The 25,872-nt window shown below is 35.0% G+C and overlaps 1 protein-coding gene and 1 long non-coding RNA gene across 5 annotated transcripts; one reads left to right on the top strand and one right to left on the bottom strand.

Annotated features, from left to right (window-relative positions):
* Nucleotides 1-473: 473 nt before the first annotated feature.
* LOC127848287 (sushi, von Willebrand factor type A, EGF and pentraxin domain-containing protein 1-like) lies at nucleotides 474-25,222 on the top strand. Of its 4 annotated transcripts, none has more exons than XM_052380660.1 (14): nucleotides 474-612; nucleotides 8,693-8,930; nucleotides 9,138-9,258; nucleotides 9,872-10,067; nucleotides 10,444-10,557; nucleotides 10,747-10,854; nucleotides 13,456-13,566; nucleotides 13,822-13,932; nucleotides 18,865-18,978; nucleotides 20,863-21,106; nucleotides 21,484-21,555; nucleotides 21,889-22,013; nucleotides 22,728-22,871; nucleotides 24,038-25,222. In XM_052380660.1, the coding sequence occupies exons 2-14, from the start codon at nucleotides 8,710-8,712 to the stop codon at nucleotides 24,661-24,663; spliced, it is 2,307 nt and encodes a 768-aa protein (XP_052236620.1). In that variant the 5' UTR covers nucleotides 474-612; nucleotides 8,693-8,709; the 3' UTR covers nucleotides 24,664-25,222. The 4 variants fall into 4 exon arrangements, with proteins under 4 accessions (XP_052236620.1, XP_052236619.1, XP_052236621.1 ...); XM_052380659.1 differs by lacking the exon at nucleotides 474-612 and adding an exon at nucleotides 7,947-8,117; XM_052380661.1 differs by lacking the exons at nucleotides 474-612; nucleotides 13,456-13,566; nucleotides 13,822-13,932 and adding an exon at nucleotides 7,949-8,117.
* On the bottom strand, nucleotides 21,720-23,618 carry LOC127848289 (uncharacterized). The gene is made up of 3 exons (XR_008034440.1): nucleotides 23,428-23,618; nucleotides 22,704-23,017; nucleotides 21,720-21,979 (listed from the first exon to the last, which is right to left on the bottom strand). It is a non-coding gene; the product is annotated as an uncharacterized LOC127848289 (long non-coding RNA).
* Nucleotides 25,223-25,872: the final 650 nt, after the last annotated feature.

The following is a 25,872-nucleotide window of genomic DNA, read 5'->3' as shown; positions in this document are numbered from 1 at the left end:
TCTCAATCCCAAAACAAGTCTACTGCCACAGCAAAAGACGCACTGTGCAGTGATTCTGAGATGGAGTTCGAGCCGGAAGAAAAAGACCTGTGCTGCGTCTGCAGGATGATATCGCCACCAAACCTGCCCGACTCGACGTTCTTAAAAATCCTCATGTGGGGCGAGTGCGCCATTTGCAGCCACTGGGTGCACCTAAAATTCTGCACGAAAACGCGCGTTGTAAGGAGAAACGACCGTTTTGTATGCCCTCATTGTGAAGTTTAGTTGTGCAGCTAATCGGACATGGGTCAATTGTGTTACTTACAATGTTAAAAGTTTCGTTTATATATGTTATTTTTAAGTGTAAAAAGAAGATTAAATTTAAAACACAATTAATTAGTTGATTAAAATCATTACATACCTGCTCTCGGATGGAATATTATATTATAAAATAAAACGCCAATATCGAGTTATACACGTGCCAGTGTGTCGAAGAAAATAGCCATTTAAATATGTGATTTATAAGAAAATTCCCCACATGGTGCCCCATTTAGAACGCGGTCAAGAAAGAGCACAAATCCAATGAGAAAATTCTTCTGCATGATACAGATCATTGACCTTCACCTTAACGAGGTAAATGTTTAGCAAATATGTAAACAAATACTGTTTTCTTGTGTTTCGTTTTAATATAGTATTTTATTGACGAAATAAAAGTTAAACAATGCTAAAAATACCAGCCAGTGTATGCGCATGCGCGGTAAAAATAGTTAAGAGGCACGAAAGGACGAGAAGATAGCATATATATTTTCTCTTAACACCAGTGATTTATGTATATATATTCCTAGGTTTTTAGTATACCATTGTTGTTTGCGGACATTAGTTCTGAAAATTTAATTATGTTTGGATGTTTCCAATAGTATTTTTTAATGTGTAATTTTCTTATTTCCTTGTAAAGTGGGCATTCTAATAAAAAGTGGAATTCATCTTCTAGTGTATTGCAAGATAGGCATTTTCGTTCGTTTCTTGGTATTTTGTTTGGTTTGTGCCACCTTCCTGTTTCTACAGCGAGTCTGTGTGATGATGTCCTGAGACGTGTGAAAGCTTGTCGGTATTTTTTTATATTTAAACTGTTGAGATAGTTTTTGTAGCCAAAGTTGTGGAAAAGTATATAAGTTGATGCTCTTGAGGACATGTGGAGTTCATTGTTTAAGTTTTGCAAGAAAATATCTTGTGCTCTTTGTTTTAGAGATGACATGAATAAGTCTTCGTTTTCAACACCCTGATTTAGCCATACATGAAAAAAGCCTAATTGTTCTAGACATTCTTTTAGTGATTTCACCCAAGATGGTTTGTTTGGGTTAGCTTCTAGTTCTATCAACATCATTTTATATGCGATTTTGATTAGTTTGGTCTCTGGGCATTTTAAGATTTTGAACCAGTATCAAATAATATTAGCTACAATGCTGCATTTTAGAGGAAATCGCCCAAGTTCGCTGTATATAAAGTTATTTTGTGTTTGTAACTTAACTCCTAAAAGCTGTTTGCAAAATTTTAAGTGTATCGTCTCTAATCTTTTACTGTTATTGAAACCCCAAACCTCACTTGCATAATTCAGAATTGGTGTTATTAGTTTATTGAATAGCGATAACGAGTGTTCAATTGAGATATCAGTGAATTTATATAAATATGATCTTAGTTTAAATATTGCTTTTAGGCCCTGTCCTGCAAGTTTATCGAATGTTAGGTTGAAGGATCCTTTTGAGGAAAATGTTATTCCCAAATATTGAAAATTTGTGACAATTTCAAGTTCTTGGTTGCCGTATAGAAAATGTTGTCCCCTTGGGTTTCTTCCTCCTTTCTTGAATATTAAAACTTTTGTTTTCTGAACATTCAGCGTCAATTTCCATTGATTACAATATTGATATAAAATGTCTAATCCATGCTGAAGGTCTTGTTCATTTTCTGACATTATTGTTATATCATCAGCATATAAGAGTAAGAATAGTTTGAGCATGTGGATACTTATTCCGTTGTGGCCTTTTAATATCAATGTCTCTTCAAGGTCGTTTATATACATTGCAAATAGAAACGGTGACAAACAGTCTCCTTGGCAGACCCCGAGGTTGCATATAAAGCTTTCACTTAAGCAGTTATTAAATTTAATGTATGATTTAACATTTGAGTAAAGCGATGTGATGATGTCTAACATTTTACCTCTGATGCCTAGTTTGATAAGTTTGTGCCATATATTTTCTCTTACTAGTAAGTCGAACGCCTTTGTGTAATCGACAAAACAGACAAATAATTTCTTGTTGTTATTTAACATTTGTTGTGTCACCGCGTGAAGAATAAAAATATTATCAGTAGTACACATGTTTGATCGGAAACCGGCTTGTGCTTCTACGTAAACACTGTAATTTTCGGCCCATGCATTAAGTCTATTATTGAGGATTCTTGTGAATAGTTTTCCGAGTGTGCTTAGTAGTGTAATTCCTCTATAATTCTCTGGATTGTTTATATCTCCTTTTTTATGCAGTGGTATTATGAAACCGTTTGACCATTTTTGTGGGAAGTAGTTTAAATTGAAGATCTTATTAAATAATTTACTTAAATAGTTAAGAAGATTATTTATGCCGTATTTGAAAAATTCGTTTATGAAGTAGTCTGGTCCTCCTGATCTATTATTTTTCAACTCTTTACATGCTTTAAGTATTTCATCATTGCTTATTTCAATGTTTAGTTCTTCAAACATAATATTGAATTCCCCTTTAACATATCTTTCATTAAAATGTAGGGTGTCTTCATCTGCTTGGTAGAATGTTGAGTCTGGACAGTTTACTGCTTTAAAATATCTAGCAAAGGTATCATGTGTTATGTTTGTAGATGTGTTATTTGTACATAAGCTTTTTAATAGTTTCCAGTAGTCCTTTGCGTTGTTCATTCTAGCATTAATTAGTTTTTCTGTATTTTTTCTATCGTGTTTGAACTTTTTTGATCTTACGAGTGATTTGTATTGTGACCTGACTTGTACCATATTTTTCCTGTTTTCGTCACTATTATCAGATCTGTAATTATTGAGGGTTTCGTAAAAATCTGTCTGTTTTTGTTTACATTCATTGTCAAACCAACTATTCTGTGTTTTTGTCTGTTTATTTCTGTTTTTGATGGGTTTTTTTAATGGTGAGCAAGTTTTGTTTAATAAGTTGCAAAATGTTTCAAGATTGTTATCAATTTCTGAAGATTGGGTAATTGTGTCTATATTTGAGGTTAGATTGTGTAATTCATGTGTTATTTCCTCAGATTCAAGTTTATTGATAAAAAATAATCTTTTATTTTCATCCCATATAAAAGTATGATCTATTTGCGGTTAGTTTCTTGGTTCATTTTCGCTGTTTATATTTAATTCCGCGTTTCTGTGTTCAGTTTTAATGGAAAATTCTTTTTTGCAGTGATATGATTCTATGCTTGGATCTGATATTGAGAATTGTGTGAACTTTGGCATCATTTCTGGCATACATAGTACATAGTCAACAACACTGCAACCAGCGTCCTTTATACATGTGTACCGACCTAAGTGCGAGTCTTCACATACACGACCATTCATGATACGGAGGCCTGTTTGTTTACAGAAGTCAATTAACAATTTGCCATTTTCGTTTACAATTTTGTCTTGACTGTTTTGCGGCAAGAATACATCTATACTGTAATCATCAGGCATCATATTTAAGTTATGCAGGTATTCATCATTTACAAAGTCATTGCGATTCCCAGTTCTGGAATTAAAATCACCTGTAATAATAAAGCTAGTTTTGTTTTCATATATAGCATTAAATTCTAGAATATCTTGTATTAATGAATCATAAATGTTTTCATCATCATACACTTCTCTCGCACTGCCAGTTGGTACATTGTATAAAAGACATACAAATACATCATTTTCAGAATTGAAAACAGACTTATCTATTTTTAACCAAATTATTCTATCATTTTTAGCTCATCTATTTTTTGAAAAAAAATTATGAGCTATTGTCATCACCTTGGCGTCGGCGTCCGGTTAAGTTTTGCGTTTAGGTCCACTTTTCTCAGAAAGTATCAGTGCTATTGCATTCAAACTTGGTACACTTACTTACTATCATGAGGGGACTGGACAGGCAAAGTTAGATAACTCTGGCGTGCATTTTGACTGAATTATGTGCCCTTTTTATACTTAGAAAATTGACAATTTTGGTTAAGTTTTGCGTTTAGGTCCACTTTTTTCAGAAAGTATCAATGCTATTGCATTCAAACTTGGTACACTTACTTACTATCATGAGGGGACTGGGCAGGCAAAGTTAGATAACTCTGGCATGCATTTTGACAGAATTATGTGACCTTTTTATACTTAAAAAATTGAAAATTTTGGTTAAGTTTTGTGTTTAGGTCCATTTTATTCCTTAAGTATCAAAGCTATTGCTTTCATACTTGAAACACTTACTAACTATCATAATGGGCCTGTGCAGGCAAAGTAATGTAACTCTGACTGGCATTTTGTCAGAATTATGTGCCCTTTTTATACTTAGAAAATTGAAAATTTGGTTATGTTTTGTGTTTAGGTCCACTTTATTCCTACAGTATCAAAGCTATTGCTTTCATACTTGCAACCATTATTAACAATCGTAAGGGGACTGTGCAGGCAAAGTTATGTAACTCTGACTGGCATTTGGACGGAATTATGGGCCCTTTATACTTAGAAAATTGAAAGTTTGGTTAAGTTTTGTGTTTTGGTCCACTTTACCCCTAAAGTATTATAGATATTGCTTTCATACTTGGAACACTCGCAAACTATCATAAGGGTACAGTAAAAGGACAAGTTGCATAACTCTGGATGTCATTTTTACGGAATTATGGCCCTTTTTTGACTTAGTAACTTTGAATATATGGTTAAATTTTGTGTTTCGATCCACTTTACTTCTTAAGTATCAAGGCTATTGCTTTCAAACTTCAAATACTTTCATGCTATCATGAGGTTACTGTACCTGGCAAGTTGAATTTTACCTTGACCTTTGAATGACCTTGACTCTCAAGGTCAAATTATTAAATTTTGCTAAAATTGCCATAACTTCTTTGTTTATGATTAGATTTGATTGATACTTTGACAAAACTACTCTTACCTGACATACCATAATAGACTCCACCCAAACCATCGCCCGTGCCCCCCCTCCCCCCCCCCCATTTTTTTTTACGGTTAAAAAACTAAACTATTTATTTTGATTATTTTATGTTTGAAATACCGTCCAACCATCGCACCCAAGAAACACCCCCCCCACCCCCCCCACCCCCCCTCCCCCCACCCGAATCCCCCCCCCCCTAAATTTTTTTTTTTTTTTTTAAGATCACAAATTACCACCACACCCTCACACTATACCCCCCCCCCACCTCACCCCCCCCCCAATTTATGTTTTTTGAAACGGTTACAAAACACAAATATTTATTTTTATTATTTTATGTTTGAAATACCGTCCAACCATCGCACCCAAGAATCCCCACCCCCCCCCCCCCACCCACCCCCCACCCCCCCCCCCTCCCCGATTTTTTGTCCTTTTTTTCGCATTTTTGGAAGATAATGTAATAAATGTCCACACCCCCACACAATGCACCCCTCTTCTATCCACCCCTCCCTCCTTTGTGATTGAAAATGATAGTCCCTTCACCTTTAAAAAGAAAATAGATGAGCGGTCTGCACCCGCAAGGCGGTGCTCTTGTTATATTTAAGCAATTCTACATTTTGTTTTAGATTATTTCTAACATATATAATAAGTCCACCACTGTCTCTTTTTGCATTTTTATGCTTGTTAGTTCTGTTCAGTATAAAATGTGAAAAGCCGTCCACTGTGCAATTGTGGAGTTTGTTCAACCAAGTCTCTGTTAACAAAATTATGTCTTTATTCAAAAATAATGATTGCACTTCTTCACTGTTGTTTAATTTGTCAAATCTTCTTCCAATTAATCCTTGAATATTCCAAAGGCAGAAATCAAGTCCATTTTTCTCCTGTATTTCCTATATCAACATTACTAATCAAGTTTGTATTTATTTTTTGTTTTTTTTTGTTTTAAAGATCCATGTATGAGTAATTATACATTTGTAGACAACACTTGACAACAAAATAAAGGTTGACATGATTTTGATATATGAGTCGGTTTGTTACGGGGAAAATGATTGAAAACTGACCCAAACTAAGAAATGTAACAGCAGGCATAATATGACAATATACCAACAGTCATAATTTGTCACCGCTGTGACAAAATTGTTACCGCAGTGACAAAATAGATATCACCGCGGTGACAAAATAACAATTTTGTCATCGCGGTGATATCTATTTTTAGCTGTTGGCGTATTTGTACTTTTGACCCAAATGGTACGGCATAAATCCCCTCTATGGATCCGTGTGTGTGTGTGTGTGTGTGTGTGTGTGTGTGTGTGTGTGTGTGTGTGTGTGTGTGTGTGTGTGTGTGTGTGTGTGTGTGTGTGTGTGTGTGTGTGTGTGTGTGTGTGTGTGTGTGTGTGTGTGTGTGTTGTTTACAGGTAGGATAACGATAATAAATAACTACCGAACTTTTATCCACTCCGATTTCTAAACGTTATCTTAGATCATTAGCATCATCAATAGGCTGTTTTAATATACCTTTCTATGGCAAGCGAAATGCACATTAATTCATAAAACCACGGTTTAACAGTTAACTATATAGTTAAGAGACTTTGAACTCGGGTTCAAAGTGCCGTTTGCACATTAATTCCTTAAACCCGGGTTCAAGACTTTGAACTGCGGTTTAAAGTCTCTTAACTCTATAGTTAAGAAAAGACCAATGAAATCGTGACATTTGCCTTCTAATTGTGGTTTAAGCTCCGCTGATTGGTTGTCTCTGAATTATGTTGATATCTATTTTTAGACACACTTTGAACCGCGGTTCAAACTCGGTTACAGTTAACTAGATAGTTAAGGGACTTTGAACCCGGGTTCAAAGTGCCGTTTGCACATTAATTCCTTAAACCCGAGTTCAAGACTTTGAACCGCGGTTCAAAGTGTTCTAAAAAAAGATACAAATCTGTTACCTGAGACAACCAATCAGCAGAGCTTAAACCACAACTAGAAGGTAAATGCCGCGACTTCATTGGTCATCTCTTAACTATAGAGTTAAGAGACTTTGAACTGCAGTTCAAAGTCTTAAACTGCGGTTAAGAGGCGCGGAATGCACATTAATTATTTAACAGTTAACTATATAGTTAAGAAAGTTTTAACCCGAGTTAACTGTTAAACCGTGGTTTAAGGAATTAATGTGCATTTCGCTTGCCATACCTTTCAACAAGAATAGATCATTCATTGATAGAAGCTTCAGTACTGTTGGTCCAAAACTATGGAACAACATACCTTTGAGTTTAAATGTACTTCAATAGACACTTTCAAAAAACAACTTAAGACATACTTTTTCGGTGACTATTTTGCATTATTTTAAGGTTATATGGGATGAACCTTTGATCAATTTATAAAGAATCTCCTATTTTAAAGAAAACGTTTTGAAAAATAAACAACACAATATATAACATGAGCATTTTTTTTATATATAATCGGGAATATATATATATATATATATATATATATATATATATTTCTCATGTTATGTGTAGACTTGTTTGATACTTGGCACTGGTGTTCGACTTGTGAATGAGGATTGCCTCGCTCGCTTGTTGCAGATCGGTCGCTGTGTCACTCAATATTATTGTATGTTTTTAATTTGTGTTTAGGTTTTTTATTTCTTTTGTAAAACGCCATTGAAAATGTTTTATACGTAGAAAAAGGCGTTCAATCAAATGCTCTACTTTCAAGTTTCAAGTTTCGTGTTCTGTACTTCCTTGTTGTCGATGAATGGTAATTTACGTTTTATCGACCACAATTTTTTATTTTTAATTTATAGTTGCCTGAACTGATAACCGTGGACCAATCGTAGTTCATGTACATTGTGTTTTATAGCCGTATAAATTCTCTGATCTCATTTTAACATAATATTTGGTGTGGATGTTATTGAAAGAAAAATGTGCACCTGCTTGAAAGTTACTTCTCTTTGGATTGTATTAGCAACCGCGAACATAACTTACTCTGAAAGTAAGTGAACATACTAAACTGCGTCCGTTAAAAAAAAATGAAGTTATGGATATGCATAATTCATGTTGTTTAAAAGAATACATATGGTTGAAATTTGAAAAATATACCTTTTTATAAATATTTCGATAATTATACATGCAAATATATAACTAAACAAATACATATAGATATATGCTGTCACTAAGCCTAATTGTTGTTTCTTAGGTATAAATTAGTTATATATGTTAATTGAATTAATACAGAGTAAACGTTTGGATTCGACGCAAAATAAGGTATGCTACATATCACATTATCAAAATAACAAAAAGATTTACATATATATAATGCATAATGTGGCAAAATGCCAGCTACTTCGTTTATAGTAAACACAGCATGATTACAGACGGTCATCTGAACCCCAACTTAATTGATTTATCAACAATGTTTACAGAATATGTTGCTTGGCAATTCTATGGATGCATTGCTACCTAACATACTAGTGCCAAAACAACAAACAATAACAACAACAACACACAAAGCAACATAACCGCCTTGATCTTATGGGGATACACAAACAACTATGTCATTACTTTCAGAATGCAGCACATCGACGATGGCGGATATAGTGTTCATGGTGGACGGGTCTGGAAGCGTTGGCTCTGCGGGCTTCCAGTCCGCCAAGGCGTTCATGTCGCAATTTGTTGACCTTTTCAACATAGGTCCATCCCACACGCAGATTGGGGTCATGATTTATTCGAGCCAGATAACCTTCCCAATACTTTTAAAGTCTTATTCGGACGCGAACGAATTAAAAAATGCAATAAACGGAATAAGGTTTGTTAATATATTTTATGTTTGTATGACGGCATATTGTTATTCTCAGAAAACACGCCTCGACAAAAAGTTCAGTAAATATCAGTAATTATTCGTTGTATTTTTTCGTAACCACTCGATATCATTGGTTTTTGTTATTAGACCAAATTTTACATAACATCGAAGCTAAGGATATTCGTATTGAAGTCGTACTGGTCACTTACTCAGCTATCAAGGCGGCAGCGAGGATACTTCTGAAGCCCTTAGGCAGCTGGTGTCTACCATGTTCATAGAAACCAATGGCAAGAGGAGCAACGCTACACAAATCGTTATTATTGTCACCGACGGTAAAAACCCACTATGCATTAAAAGTCTAATACGTAAACAAGATTATGCATTTTTGAACCGCGTTTTAATTACATTGGTATGTTTCAGCGTGTCATTAAACGCCTAAATTGCTAAATTTAAATGTAAGAACAGTAGAGATCAATAACAATTACACGTACATAATTTAAGAACTAACAAACTACCTGGTACATGAAGTACCAGTTTCGTGTGGATTAATTAGCCGTCTTTAGCACCCAGTCGATAAGACAGATATGTATCAACGAATGCGAATTATTACTAAATATAAGCGACCCATGCGTAGTTACAGACTACAAGGAAAACAAAGAAACACTCCAAACTATTAATTAAATATTAATTTTAGCAATTTTAAATTACGATAAATCATAAGCGAAACTTTATTTTCAGCATGAGTCTATGCCATAAGTGTTATTTTACTCCCTGTTGTAATGTGTTGCTAATAATGAAGTTAGAAAATTGGCAAAAAACGGCAATCTGTGAACAAGTCCCTTAAATTAAGACCTAGCAGTGACACTTGATTTTTTCTTAAATGGTACTTCAATCACTTTTACAGGTGCGGCCAAAGACCTATATATAGTGTATTATAGGTCTTTGGTGCGGCTGACTCATCGACTGTTTCCGAGTCAAACAATGTGAAATGCAAAAGCGTCGTTATTTACGTAGCGTCTGTGACCACGTACTCCGGCGGCATCTTTGATCAAGTGGCGTCCGGGATAAAGTATTTTATGTCGATAAATGACTACAGCTATCTGCAGACGCTAGTGGGGCCATTGGCTGTGGCCGCGTGTGAGGGTAGGGATAAGCATAGACTCATTAAACAACAATATTGATTTACCTGCTATTTAAAAAAAAGATAACTCTCTCCTAACGTTTGCATTAAACTATCAAATTGTGAAATGATGTTGCATTTTGTGCTTGATATGATCATTAAGTTGGTTAGATTCCCAAATACATAACACGAGACAGGTGGAGGATAAACTCAACAACCGGTATATAATTCGTATGTTATAATACATGTATGTAATTGGTGTCTGCATTCATATTATCTTGTCGAAAACAGCATAATTCCGAGTGTGCCTTTTCGAGTAATAACCATGTCCGCCGACGTTTTTTTGGATAAAATAAAGTCTTATATTACATATGATACTAACTTTAATTGCTCTACCAGCGCTCCACACTTGCCTTCCAACCACGTGTCAGAATGGCGGCACGTGTCACGTGGGCAGTACGGCCTACAGCTGTGAGTGTCCCGCAATATACACCGGCTGGCACTGCGACCTCTGTGAGTTTGTGAATAAAGACACGCAAGTTATCTTGATGCTAAATTTTTTGCAACGTTCTTTTATGGTCCACTGTTTCTTTTTACATTCCGCTTACATGTTAAAATGTATAGTTATGGTGCATACATCTATATATTTGAACATCCTTAGGTTATTGTGACTGCATACTTCCTGTACGTCTCTGTTTACAGCAATATGTTCTGCTAGTCCGTGTGGAAATAGGGGCCAGTGCAAAATCGAAGGCAACACATGGAAATGCACGTGCTATGCTGGATACACTGGGGCAACCTGTTCTACTAGTACGTACGATAACATGCATTAAATACGTGTATATGCTTCTCTAAACTCTTATTTATATATTTTAATATAAAAAAAAACAGATTAAATTAATTGTTAAAAACATATGGACTTTAATTACACGTAGATGTTTCTAAATGTCTTTTCATCGACTAGAATGGTACTTCAGGCAAAAGTATAATCGGAGGAATTTGGACGTCATGTAATGAACACATCAATAACATAACGTTTTGTTTTTAGTTGTTCGCAAGCGAAGTTAGTACCACGCATTTCAAATCCAGTTCTCTCTTAACTACGATAAACCTGATAACTGCCGCATCTGCCGCAGCCGCGCGAGAAAGAGTTGTTTAATTTATGAAAGAGGTTTGATTTCTTTAACTATAATCATTCACACACGGAAGCATAATGTGAATATCGTGTTGAATGGAATATTTTTGAACGAAGCGTATATAGAAAAAAAAAATCAATAAACAATGTCTGTATTATACGTGTCACGGAGAAGAATATTTATGAATGATTAAAATAGTCCACTATCTACTGCGTCTTATTGACGTAGTATTTTTGCTCAGCACATGTCATTCATAATCTGAGGCTATTAATAGATGCGGAAAAATAAAACTACTTCTGATAAACAAGTTAAGTCCAATACACAAGCACGTGACTGTTGCGTACCCTCGTTCATAGCGGATGCTACTACAGCGGGGTTAAATTTGATATGTCTGGGATACGTTCTTTTGTTCTCAACAGATAGCGGCGATCTTTTGTATTCACGGGTGCTCACAACGCAATAGTAAAAAGTTAAGTTTGTTCATATTCACAGTTCTCAAGTTATAAAACGTTAAACACGAGTTCACCAATAACTACAAGTGTACTATAGACAACAAAAAATGCTTTATAATCGCTAAAACCGGATATGAAAAACAACTAAATATAACAAGAAATATCCTTTAAAAAGGTAGTCGGCGTAAATGCTGTCTTTTAAATAAAGTATATGTTTGAGATTTACGTTTCTAAATATTTAAATTGAAAACAAAAGTTTAACTATTGTGTTTTTTCACTTGTGCGTCGCGCTCGATTAGTCATTGTCGGCTCGGGTACTACTTACATGTACCCGGGTACTCTTGAGTATACTTACATGTACCCCGGGTACGGTAAATATACTTAAACGTACCCGGTCGATATAAGACTGTACCCGAGTTGTATTCCCGCCCAAAATCCGATGTCTTAAAACGCACTACCGATTACCGTAAAACGATATTGTTTATCTTAAACAAATCTATTTTACAAAAACTGCATCAACATGCTTTTTGAGTACGAGTTCCGATAATATAAAGGCAATTTAACAGAAAATTGACATAAATTTGAACATAATTAATTTAAAAAATAGCCGACAACGACCGATTTAGCGTTAAAATACCCAGGTACGTTTAAGTATATTAACCGTACCCGGGGAACATGTAAGTGTACTTAAGAGTACCCGGGGTATATGTAAGTAGTACCCGAGCCGACAATGACCAATCGAGCGTTAGTCGCATATTCACCGCATGAAATGTGTGTTATCATTGTCAAACCATACATAAGTGTTAGTAGATAAAAATTATACTACGGGAGTGCACATCATATGTGTCCTCACGTGCCTTATTATGGGTGTATTTTTTCGCCATCGAAATATATCATATCTAATATTTGATTTACACGCAGTTTTCTTTCTACACATTAAAATCACACTTTCATAGCCGCGTCATGCGAAAATGGGTTTTATGCGTTTCAGTCGGCGTATCTTAAGCCCAACATGTGCATTTGCGCAGTCTGGTCAGAGGTGATGCTGTTCGCTATAAAATCAGTCAATATGTTATAGTCTCATTATGTAACTTCTGACCTTACTGAGAGATGCGCAGGCTGTGTGAGCCATATATATGATGGGCGTATATGGAATATGACCCATTTTCGGATGGCGAGGGTCGTTAAAAATATCATTGCGAATTGTAGATGGCACATTTTAGCACAATGCTTTTCGATACAAAATTGAATTCAAAATAGCAAACTGGTAAATAAGGGCAGCATATCCAGGGTGTTCATGAACGATTTCCAGACGTGCTGACAGAGTACGGCAAGCATTTGTGGTTGGATAATTAAACGATTTTCCTCTAATCGTGACTCTATACTATTTCGGTAGTGTTTGCTTCCTCGTCTTAAAAGCAAAACTGTGTTTATCGCTAGTCAATTATATTTCCCCGGACGATTTAGTGAATGAGTACTGGCCCCGAAATTCTGCGAGATGGATTTTAACGCGTTGTTGTAACTGGGCACAATTTGTGTCGTTTGAACATACAGAGAGTAGTCCGGAATTCTTTATATTGAACAGTGCTTTAGCCTTTACGATGATCACAGACACAGTGATGTAGACACAGTTCAGAGGTTTTATCTCGAATCAGGCTATGAAATATTTGAATATATTCATGCGTGTCTGCTGACGTTATGTAAAAGTCATTCAAGGTTCAAGGTGAAAAGCTGGGTAAAACATCTACGCCGAAAAAGCGCATGAGTGCTCTATACCCATGTTTAGGTCAGAGTTGTTGACACTTTTATTAATATTACTGCAGACATCGATGAGTGTGCGAGTTCTCACTGCGTACATGGCACGTGCTCTGACCGGTTGAACGAGTACACGTGTCACTGCGAACCAGGCTACACCGGTATCCATTGTGAACAAGGTAACTAAAATTAGCTCGTGCTTTTTTAATGTTGTCTGCGTATTTCATGCGAACGAAAGAACACTCCTAGTTCCGTTGTTGTTACCAGCCAACGAATTGGTTTCAATATTGATTGCGACCAGAGAAATCAACACAGCACTATAATCAACATATACTGGAATAGTAAACTTAGTCTTCTTTAAATGTTATGTACGAACATTTCATTGTCAATATTAAAAGAAAAGTGTTGTCAATGGAAATTGTACTGTTTTATAGATATTGACGAGTGTGTTTCCGGTCCATGCGTTCACGGCACGTGCCACGACCACGTGACTGCCTTCTCCTGCACGTGCAGTGCAGGGTATACAGGGATCCTGTGTGAGAAAAGTTAGTGTGAGCATGTACGTTGTACATGCATGCATAACGCAAATTGTTTAATAAGGAAATTAATTCTGCAGTTTTAACCGGATGTTCAAAAAAGTTTAAAATTCTTGTTAGTAGTTTAGGATATCGCGGGAGGTGGGCGGCGTCAAACATGTCAAAAACTTAGTTTTACTTGGCCAAGATCATCGTCACTGTTACTGAAGATCGGTTTTGCTGATTAACTCAAGTTTGGAAACATTGCGCTAAAATTTTATGCGTGGAAAGCTTACGTTAAGACCTAGTTCTGATTATTTATTATTATTATTTTATTTATTTATTTATTTTGGTGGGTGGGGATAACTGTAACTTAAAATTGACAACCATTAAGCATTAGATTTACGGTCAATATTGACTACCGGTAGTTTGCAGTGGCAAACCTTGATGGAAATAGTGCTATAGCAAGCTTACATGGAGACATAGCTTCTGATTGCAAAACGGACCAGTGTGGTTTGGGCCAGTGTAACATTTACTAAAATTAGAAAAATAATTTGCAAGCTGAGTAACTTGGGTTTGGGTAGAGATAATCCACTGAACCTTTGTGTGTAATTACTTATTTGCTTACCTAGAATAGGAATTTATTTGTGTCCAGAAGGTCAATGTAGCTGTTAAGAAAAAAATGGAAAAAAAAAATGCGAAATATCTAAAGTGTTGATGAAGATATAGTGTTGAATTTTAGTGAATGTAGCTGACATGTATACTCATCTTGGGATTTCAGTTGTGACCAGTTGGTTAAACAGCAAAAGCTTAATTTTCTATGCGAGTATTTAAAAAAATGTGTATGTTAGAAGCATACATGCAGATCTAGCTTGTGATTGCAGTTGGGACCAGTTGGATCGATATCAATATAGAACACGTTAAGATTAAAAGAATAAAGATTCAGACAACAAAAAACTAATATGCGCTCAATAAGTTGAGTTTGGATGGAGGTAATGTGCTGAGTTGTGTGGGTATGTAGCTTACATGCAGATCTTGCTGTGGATTGCACAATTATTGAAAATAAATGTATTACTAAAATGCGGAAAACCTGGTTAGTTGTTCGCTTGCGGACAAATAAGGTTAGTGGTATGCGTTGCAAGTCAGTCTGCTCTTAACTACGCTAAGAACGATAACCACCGCATCTGCCTGATTATACCCCACCACTGGTACACTGCAAAAAGTGAGTGTGTGTATGTAATCAATAGTGTTTAACAGCTTGTGCGACATTGACCAGTTTGTCATAAAAATCTGTACATATTGGCTGCTTTCAGGGAAAACGGGGCTTAATACATGTCAAATAAGTGGTGTCCTGTGCACACTGATTAGCCTGTGCAATGCGCACAAGCTAATCCATGACGATACTTTCTGATTGTATGGTGTTTTTCGTTTAAAGAGAGTCTCTGGTACTGGGATGATAATTAATGCATATACATTAACCACTGTTTTCCCAAAAATGAAGATTAAATTATCTTTTCTATTAATGATTTAAAAAAAAAGATAAAAGTGATAATAGCTTCAAAGTAACCTCGCTGACAAGGCAAATGAACAAAATCACGTTTAAATCAAATAAACAAACAATGAGTTCTAAATTTGTGCTTTGTGACATTTTTAGTAAACATCTAAAAGGGACCTTTTCACCGTTTGTCATTAAATGCTTAATATAAATAAATGTAAACATTGGATCTTAAAAGCTTCATTAAAAAATTAAGAATTAAATTAAAGAAAAAAGTTACCCTCAACTGGGCTCGAACTACTGACCCCTGGAATAAAAGTCTATCGTTTAGATCACTCGGCCATCCGTGCTCATACAATGAGAGGTGTATTTTATACTTTATATAAGCAATCCTCGTAGTTTGAAAAAAATATAACGACAACAGCAGAACTCTCCAAATTATTAAATCGTTTAATTTTGTCAATTTACCAAAACGTGAAAAGGTCCCTTTAATGTCTTCAGACTTGCAAATTGAATGAGTTCAATACACTATCAGATCTTACATCATGAATAACTTACAGGTTTAGTGGTTGTTTATTAGCCTGGGGCCAGTAGATTTAAGCCCAGGAAACTCAATTTCAAAAGTTGGTTACAGTTGGGCTAAAAAGCAGGGCAACTAGCTTTTTAAAGCTTGAACGACTCAATCCAATTAAACATAGAATACAAATTGCCGACTGTGGATCAATTAGGCCTAGGAAATGATTCAATTCTGGCTCACAACAAGACATGATGCACTTAAAGTATGTCATGTCGGCAAAATTGTTGCTCAATAATTTAAAGAAAATAGATAATGTATTAGATACACATAACACAACCTGTATATGATTCTAGGCTTGTTATTCTTTAGCAAGGCAACCAAAATTCTAAAGATGGTTGCCAGTGCAGCAACCAATTGCGAAAAAACAGAGACATATTGTTGTTATTTTGTTTAAGTTATCTCTATAACATAACTATGAGGATAAACAGTGCACACACATCACGACCTGTGCTTTAAGACACACTCTTTATAAATTTGAATTGGTTGTGTTCTTTTCAAACTTGCGATATAAAAAGCTATAACATAATTTTTTAAACAGAGTTGCGTCTAAGATTATGCAATAGCGAACAACTTTAGTGCCCTCAGCGCTTTGATTTTGTTAAATTGCCATGTTTGTAGTAGAGCTTTAAAATAGCCACATCAAGTGACACATTTCTAAACATTGTGGTGGGCGGCTATATAGGACATATTCAGAGACCCCGTTTTTTGGGTCCCTGGATATTTTACTGAACCTGGTATGCTTATCTTTTTCGAAACTTATATCCTCTACGGGCACAAAAAAGACAACCGGGTTTGAGCGTCTTATTGCTCCTATCTATTAAAACACGAGGTAATTTTACTAGATCGGGAAGTAATAACGAATTTTGTTTACAAATAAGGTCAAACATTATAAGTATATCGAATAGTTGCCAAGTCTTGACTTTTGTATATGCCTAAACGCAATGGGAAAATAAGTGTTTTGAAACATTAAAAATTAAAAGTAATTTATTGCAACGCTACTTATCTAGACGGTTATGTAATGCAAGAAAGCACGTTAAACTCTATAATCAACTCGAATAAGACATATTTTAAAATAGTGTATGCATTATGCACGCCCAAAGCAATCAAACAAACATGCATCTATATTCTTAATATAAGGCCACAACAAATTGATGATTTGTTCTACGGATTTTTGCTTCCCCAAAATGGGGCGAGCGAGCGAAATAAAAATAAATTTATTTTTATTCATTTTTTTGTTAAATCACATGCGAGCGAAAAGCGAAAAATAAAGAATACATATATTCTATGTAAATTGATTTTTTTTGCCAAATAAATGCATGATATCTGCAAAATACCAGTACAAGATCATTTGGAGTATTAATTGAGTTTAAGCCCTTATCAAATGTTTGTAAAAATAATAAAAAAAGTCTCTAATAGCTGTTCTGCTTACTCACACCAGGTAGTGATTACTTAAACATGGTACATGTAGTTTTCATTATCAAAGTTATATAAGAAGCTCAGTTTTCTGTCAATGATGGTTTAATAACATGACAAAATGAATAATACAATAAATATCAAGCATAAGCATTGATTTTTCTTCGCGTCATATTTTACAGCCTGTGCCTTTTTGATTATTGATAACGTGCGATAAACCATAAAATTTGGAATATTGAATCAGTATTATTATGATTATAGATAACAGTATACCAATTGTTAATAAGTGCATGTTTAACTGCTTTCTAAAATGTATATTATAAAGTGCTAGGGCATTAGACTGCTGTATGATAAACTCAATAAACCAATTGAGTTTATTTAAAAAATATGACTTTTTTTTGAAAGTTTGGCAAGCTTTTTAAAAGAAAAAAGTTTTTTGGGGAAACAGCTTTTTTCACAATTTTCAATTTGGACACAGCCTATAAGAGTCTGTAATTTGGGGCAAAAAACACGGATACGAAATATCTCGATTTGGTATTAGTTCTAAATATCACAGGTTATGGTATTATACAATACTCGATGCATTACTTTTGTTATTCAGGCACTAGTAAAATTAGAAATGAGAAGTTTAAGTTTTGTAAAGAAAAAAAACCCCATAACTTCCTAATGAAAGAAAAATAGGAAATGGGTAGTAAAAGTTTTGTATTTTAATATAAAAAGTCAATAAAATGCCAGTAAAGTTGTTTAAGTCCAGAAAGTTTCTTCACTTTCTTACTTATGTTAAATTCATGTTTTAGGGGCATAATGTACACCTTGCACTTAGCCATCAACAGTTTGAACTGGTAGATAGGTGGCTCGTACAATTTATATTATACTCGACATTTTTGTTGTCCAGTTCAACGGCGACACTCCTTAGTATGTTATTGTTTAATATTTTAACTTAATCAATACCAAGTTTATTGCAGATTTTTACCAATCAAATGCATACCGGCGACATTTCACATCCTGATGTAGATGCGGTTGAAATTATAAAATAATTAAAATCATCTGTGATGCAATGACTAATTGCCCGGGGGAAAATTAACATTTTCATTTGTGTCTTTTGCCGACATGACACGACAGAAGAACGCTGCCATTTGTTTTTACCATAAACCAATCTTAAAACGCAAAGCGTTAGAACACTCTATGACGTAAAATACGTAGGCTAAATAAAACTAAATCATTTAACAAATAGGTGGGCAGCAATTTTTTTGCTACGGGCGCAAAATAAAAAATTAATATATTTTTATTTAGTTTTAAGATTTTTAGGTGCGGCGAATCCATCGAACATTTAATCAATTTGTTGTGGCCTAAAGTAAAAAGTTTCTCAGTTATTATACAATTATCGTGATTTATTCGTGCATTTCTTTGGTAATGGTCTTTTTCGCTAATATCTCCGTTACTAGTAACAGGCATTTTATATGTGTACATGTTTCAGACATCAACGAGTGCGAGAGTTCTCCCAGTCAGAACGGTGGGGCATGCATAGACAAAGTGAACATGTTTGAATGCGTATGCGCCGATGGATACTATAACCTGCAGTGTGAAACAAGTAATAAACAAAAACTTTTATCTAACTTCTATGGCACATCTATAGCGAACATGTGCACATTAAAATATTGTGCAAAAATGTAAAGAATATTTTCAGATTTATCAATATTAATAATTATGTGAACGCTTTAATATGTCACATATCTTAGGCTCCGGTGGCAGTTCTTATAACACAGTGAATGCACGAAAAGCATAGCTTGATCAGGGGTCTGCCTCTGACTACGCACTTAGGCATGTCCTTACTAGTGTTTCATAAAGTCGAAACATGAAAAACGCTTAAAGCGCAATTAAATCCGCCCCTATAGTTTTCTTTCCACAAAATTACGTAATTATGACCTGCGAAATACGAATACCGGGTAGTACCGTAAATAAAATTAAAGGCAGATTTAAGCGATCCGTTTGTATCGATATTAATACGATTTCAAAAACATGGTCACTATTTCACAATACTATCAGAACTCATTGAAGAACAGAACAAAACCAATAAACTTTTTATTTGCGTATGCCTAAATATGTCCATTCATTCACCGGTTGATATCCGGTTTGGTACCAAATCGCAGCGTCATGGGATGGCTGACCACAATACAAACAACAAAGCAAGTAAGAAATATATGGAAGGGAATTTAACTAAAAATTTGATTCATGTGAAGGACTGATTCTTACGTATAGATTACATTTGTCTTCCAAAGTATACATCGAGTTCATATTACTTTAAAGTTCTTGCGTATGCATTTTATTTGTCTTCGCAAAACCGACATGTGTATGTATACAACTACATTCATTGCAGTTTTTTCGCTTCAATTGAGGTCAATACTTTTCATGCGTATACGGGAGCTTACCGGGTTTAAGTGGGTTGCAGCATAGTATTCCGTTTAATGCATATTCAAACATAAGTATGTTCATATGTATTGAAATAAACGGGTAAGAATTCCACTATGTAAATAATACCGCCAAATACCGTATATTAAGCACACCAGTTGTAAGCGTTTAGTATATGAGAAAACATATAATAATACAAATTAATAAAAAAACATTATTTATAAAAATAACTCTTGATCTCTAAAAAAAAATGTTCTCCAAAACATTTACACAAATGCGGATTTCATTCACGACAATTTCTTCATGTAAATTCTTTTTTACAAACGAAAAAGCTGTTTGTTATTTGGAAGTCAGGTCCCAAAATGTGCTGAATAAGAAAGTCAGTTTTAAAAAGGGGGGTGGTGTGAATCGATTTTGCGGCAATAAATTTAGTTATCAGAGATATTTTACTGTCAATACTGTGTATGATAAGATAAAATGATATTTGTGCAACCAATGTCTCGAACGTCATGTAAAGAGAGAACATATTTATGGACGGTTTTTCTTCAAGAACTTTTTCATCCCGACGTCTACGATCTTGAAACAAACAAAAAAAAACAAGGGGAGCGCAAACACTGTAGAGCCAAAAGGGCGTATCCATTTAAAAGAAATTTAAATATTAAGTGGCTTACCGGGTAAAAATATCCGCTTCTTCTTCGCTTAAAACACGAAAATGACGCCATCTTGGAAGTATGTTCCAATTAACCTCTTAAATCCGGGAAGCTCAAGTATATTGCTTTTAGATATATGATGCTAATTGCTATTTCTTACATTTTAAATTACATTACCGAAGGTTATTTAGTTGAACTTCACCTTAAATGGAAATATAGAATTTCTGTAATGACTACATTCGAACTGTTCATTTCAACATATTGTTTAAAAAGAAACTAATTGAAATCTATAATGCATGAAAATACATAACACGATTTTTTATTTTGAATAAAAATGTCATTTAAACTCAAATTTAATCATATAAAAGAAATGGCTGTTTAGATTATCATCCCATATGGTACTGCATACATTTTAGATATCTGTCAGCCCACAATGGCGGACGTGATATTCCTTCTTGACTCATCTGTCAGCCAGTCCCGCGACCAGTTTACCAGACAGCTGGATTTCGTCAACCAGTTCATAGATCACGTGGTAGTCGGGACGGAGAACTTTCAGTTCGCAGTCGTCACGTTTTCCTTCGCGGCGAAAGTCGAGATAAGATTGGCCGAGTTCAACGACAACGCTACTTTGAAGGAAGCCGTTAGGAACATATCATTCCGGTAGTCTCAAATACAAGTTTATATATGCGTTTGTTTTTTCTTTGTTCGACTGTAATTATTTGCATAATGTATTATGGTTAATATTTTTTTTAATTAACTGACCGAAATGAATTACCTATTCAATTGACATTGTCCATATATATCCCACTTAAACTAAATGCGAGGATAGCTTTTATAGTAAATTTTACAATTTACAATAATATTTGTGTTTGTTGAATGTTTCGTGTTGTATCACGTGCTTTATGCTTTGCCATACTGTTCGGCAATTAGTGACTTGTGATGAAAGAAGACCTCGGGCAATAATACGATTTCGGTCCTGATGTATTATGTGTATTTATTAGCAGAGCTGGTCTTATTTGATAAGACTTATGTTTTAGTCCCGGAGGAACATTTACACACAAGGGTTTGCAGACGGTGTCGCAACTTGTCGCTAATTCTTCATCCGCAAGGTTAGGTTACACAAAGTCTTCTCAAACATATCATGTGTTTGTACAAAACCACCAAATTAAATAAAATCCCATTTTTTACATTACACATTATGTTCAAACAGCAGGACTTGCAAAACAAATAATTATTCATTTTTTCTATTTTAATATTTAAATTTATTACTTGTACATGTATGTTGTAATTTTTTTCCAACCGAAGACTAACGGACGTTTGTTAACGTGAACGAAAGGATCGAGCGTTTAAAATGATCATTAATGCTCGACAAAGTTTTAAAGACAAAAAGAACGCCTTTATTTAGATGTGCCATTATTGAAAAACTGTCGGTGTATCAACAGGCCATTCAACCATTCTGCCCGACGCTATGTGGTTCTCTTGACGGACGGAATGTCGATCAACAGGGCAGAAACGAAGAGGGTTGCTAAAAGTCTGAAACAACAGATCTTTAAACTGATAGCCATTGGTATACTTTCAATCTTTTACACAGTTATGAAATGGTATATTTATCAAATATCGTGTGTGTGTGTGTGTGTTTTCCTTCTATCAGTTGAAGATATAATTAAAGAGGTGTCAGTAAAAAGGTTTCGTCAGATTAAAACTATGACTCAACGAATGATGACTCAATTTTCCATTTTATATCACACGCTATACATTATGTTATTCGCAGTGAAAAACGTTTATTGCTACATTCATTTACATATATATAGTCTATCAATCAATTGCTTAAATAAATGCATTTTGATTTTCAGTCAAATTTATGTATGAATTATATCAAAGGACGTTACGATGTGTTTTACTAAGAGATGAAAACTATCGGTTGTTTTGATGTAAATGAGCTTAGCAAAGTAAATTAACATAAAAATACGTTTTTGTAAGTGCCATGTTACATATGTTATACATGTAAATGTTATATGAGTTATATATCTTATTAATCTTATATATCTCATTTATCTTATGCATCTTAAATACCTACTATATCTTATATATCTGATATATCTTATTTATCCTATATATATAGCATTTATTTTATTTATCTTATATATCGCACATATTGTAATTATCTTATAGATCTACAATGTATATCTTATTTATCTTATATATCTTATATATTTTATATATGTTACATATCTTATGTATCTTATATATCTTATACATCTTATATATCTTTTATGGTCAGGGGTCGGTCCCGAGGTGTCCCATCGAGAGTTGCTGGATATAGCGTCTCTAGGTGACAAGAGGACGCCCCAGTACGTGTTCGCCGTCAGTAACTTCAATGCCCTTTTCACCATCGTGGCGCAGCTTGTTCACCTCACGTGTCAAGGTGATATATTATCCTTGAACTTACTGTTTCAAACGCTTAATTCCACGATTGTACCGTTTTAATTGCTCATGTTCTGAACTTTTATGTTTTTAAAACACTCCATAAGCACTTTGTCTTTGACGTCGTCTGCCAGTTATATGTTTAATCTGATAAATTAACGGAGTTTTTTTAATTTTCCGAGAAAAGTATAAAGAGAATACTAGGTTAGCGTTGAATAGAGAGAAGTTTATGTTGCGAGGCTTAGAACACCGGGAGCGCGAGCAACATAAACTTCTCTCTATTCAACGCTAACCTAGTATTCTCTATATACTTTTCTCGGAAAATAAAAAAAACTCCGTTTTTGATGGCGTTTAAATCTAGCCTGCACATCACGTAGTTAGTGACCCAAACACCAGATAATCCGTAATAATTCTATTAAGCTTTGAAACACTTGTTGCAAACGGGTTATTATTACTGAAAAGACTTTCTTTGATTAAGACAATAACACAATACCCTTATGTTTACTTACATCCAAAAGCAAAACAATTCGAATAAACTACTGAACCAAAATACACACCCATCAGTATGTTCTACACACACAATTTCACATCCAAGTAGGCACGCACATTCTGAAAATCAATAACACGAATAAGCTAAATCTATGTAAATCTAAATCCCTCGTTTCACCGAGGTAAGTAGTCAATAGAATATGCACTTTTTTATAATAACATCCAGGATACATTAACACGAAAAAATGCGCGTCTTCAATGTTTTATCCCCAGGCATCGCATACTAGTTTCGAGTACACCAAAATATGACATCAAATATTATTGGAAAATGACGCAATCAGTATGTCATTTTATGACGCAGTCAATCAGCTGATTCATTATACGGATGGCGAAAAATTATGTCCCTTGACTAGATCTAAAAGTTGAAGGTCGTATAATTTTAAAGCTAAAGTTTTCTCGATTGCTTATGAAAAACAATTCAGTGGTAAATAAAAAGTAGTCGTGCAAGCGACAGGTATATTCAACAAGGTGGGATACAGGCTAGTTTATTACATGGGGTGTTAACCCGTCAATGTGAAGATGGGATAAATAACTGGAGCGTGTTTTCAGTATTTATGTAACCTACTTTATACAATAAACGGATGCGGTTAGTAATTTACAATATGTTTCATTTTTAAGAATGCACATGGGACACGGCAACAGATGTTGTGTTTCTTATTGATATGTCGACGGGGATGTCGCAGGTGGAAGTGGACCTCGGAATCGACGCGATGACGTATTTGCTGAACGCACTTCTGGACACACGCTACAATACGACAGTACGGGCCGCTCTTCTATCCTATGGAAATGAGTTCCGCGTTCACCGTACACTGGATGAACCCATGGAGTCTCTACGAGATTACATACAGATACTGACTGTGCCTAAATATTGTGACGCAAGTGGTGACGACGATTGTGACGTCATTAGAAGTCTGTCACGAGCTTTTGCTCACTTGAATACAAGCATGTTTAAAAACAATGAAAATAATACTCGAGAGGTCATAGTTATGATCAGTAATGGTAGGCACGACATTGATACTTCAGTCCGGGCACTGGCCAACGACTTAGTCCGTACAGGAAAGATAGTGCTTGCGATTGGAGTCGGGGATAGTTGGAAGGTCGATTCCTTCAAACAGATGGTGGAAGATCCTTCTCACATCTACACCGTAGAGTCGAAGGAATCTGTGAACGTGCTGGACTCTGTTATGACGGAAATTGTATACAGCTCGTGCGCGCTTTCAAACGATTTTAATAATAAACCATAACATGCATTCGTATATTTGATAACAATTGAACAGTGTAGGAAACCATGTGGTACATCAAGTAAATGTAATCTATTTATGAAACGTGCGTGTTCTACGTCTACTTCGTACTTCCTACAGTCAATTACTGACTATTACAGGAAGGCCTATTATAGGCAGATATGGGCACTGTCGAGTCCGTTTCATGGGAAGAACCAGTACATGGTGTCTATGGAGGAGATAATGAGAACGCTCCCCGAGTAGGGAGCGAACTCCCGATCGCTAGGCGGACACCTCATCCACCGCGACCTTTATGTTGGAATGTGCCGTATGCCAACACATGTAGTTAGGACATATGAAGAGAGGAGAGAACGGTAATGGTTTAGCGCGAACAAAATGCACGGGTTCCTCGTTTGAGCGTTTATAGGAGTTGCAAATCTATCGATTTTTAATATTGCACAGAGAAAGAAAGGATGACAAAACCGCCCTCCTGCCCCTTAATGTAAAATTTGTGTTTTAAGATAACCGGTTTCATTATATTAAGTTCCGTATTTTTTAAATAATAAAAAGTTTATATTGAGTTTATTACCAGTCCAATTTTTTAGTTTATTTGAGATGGAATCGTTACACGAAGCCATTTATTACTGGAGAAAGCCCTGTCAAATACAAACACAAATTCATAATGTGTCTTTGTGATTTGTATAAGGAAAGAACTTGTTACACATGTATGATCAACGAGGATAATACCGGTAATTATGATTTCATTGATGATGATGATTATGATAATGTTGATAATTATGATGAGGATGATTTCAATTTATTTTGATAACAGAGAATAATAAATGTACTCAAAACTAAGAGTAAAACATCGTTTAACTACTTTCTAAATGTGGCGTATTAAGCCACTGCAACATTATAGGCTCCTATTGCCGTCCCAGATTAGACTGTGCAGTTTGGGGACGATATTTTCCGCTTAGACTGGATTTTCGATTTCCTTTTAAACAAAAAAGTCCATATAAGCGGAAAGAAGCGTACTTGATTAGCCTGTGCGGACTGCACTGGCTATTCTGGGACGACAATTTACGAACATGCACTGTCATGCATACGTGGGTGATTCTATAAAAAAATATTCATAAGGTCACAACAAATTGATTAAATGTTCGATGGATTCGCCGCACCTAAAATCTTAAAACTAAATAAAAATATATTTATTTTTATTTTGCGCCCGTAGCA

Source organism: Dreissena polymorpha, chromosome 10, assembly GCF_020536995.1.
Source record: "Dreissena polymorpha isolate Duluth1 chromosome 10, UMN_Dpol_1.0, whole genome shotgun sequence".
Lineage (NCBI taxonomy): Eukaryota > Metazoa > Mollusca > Bivalvia > Myida > Dreissenidae > Dreissena > Dreissena polymorpha.
The sequence above is the reverse complement of the archived record's forward strand: the minus strand, read 5'-3'. Positions and strand labels throughout refer to the sequence as shown.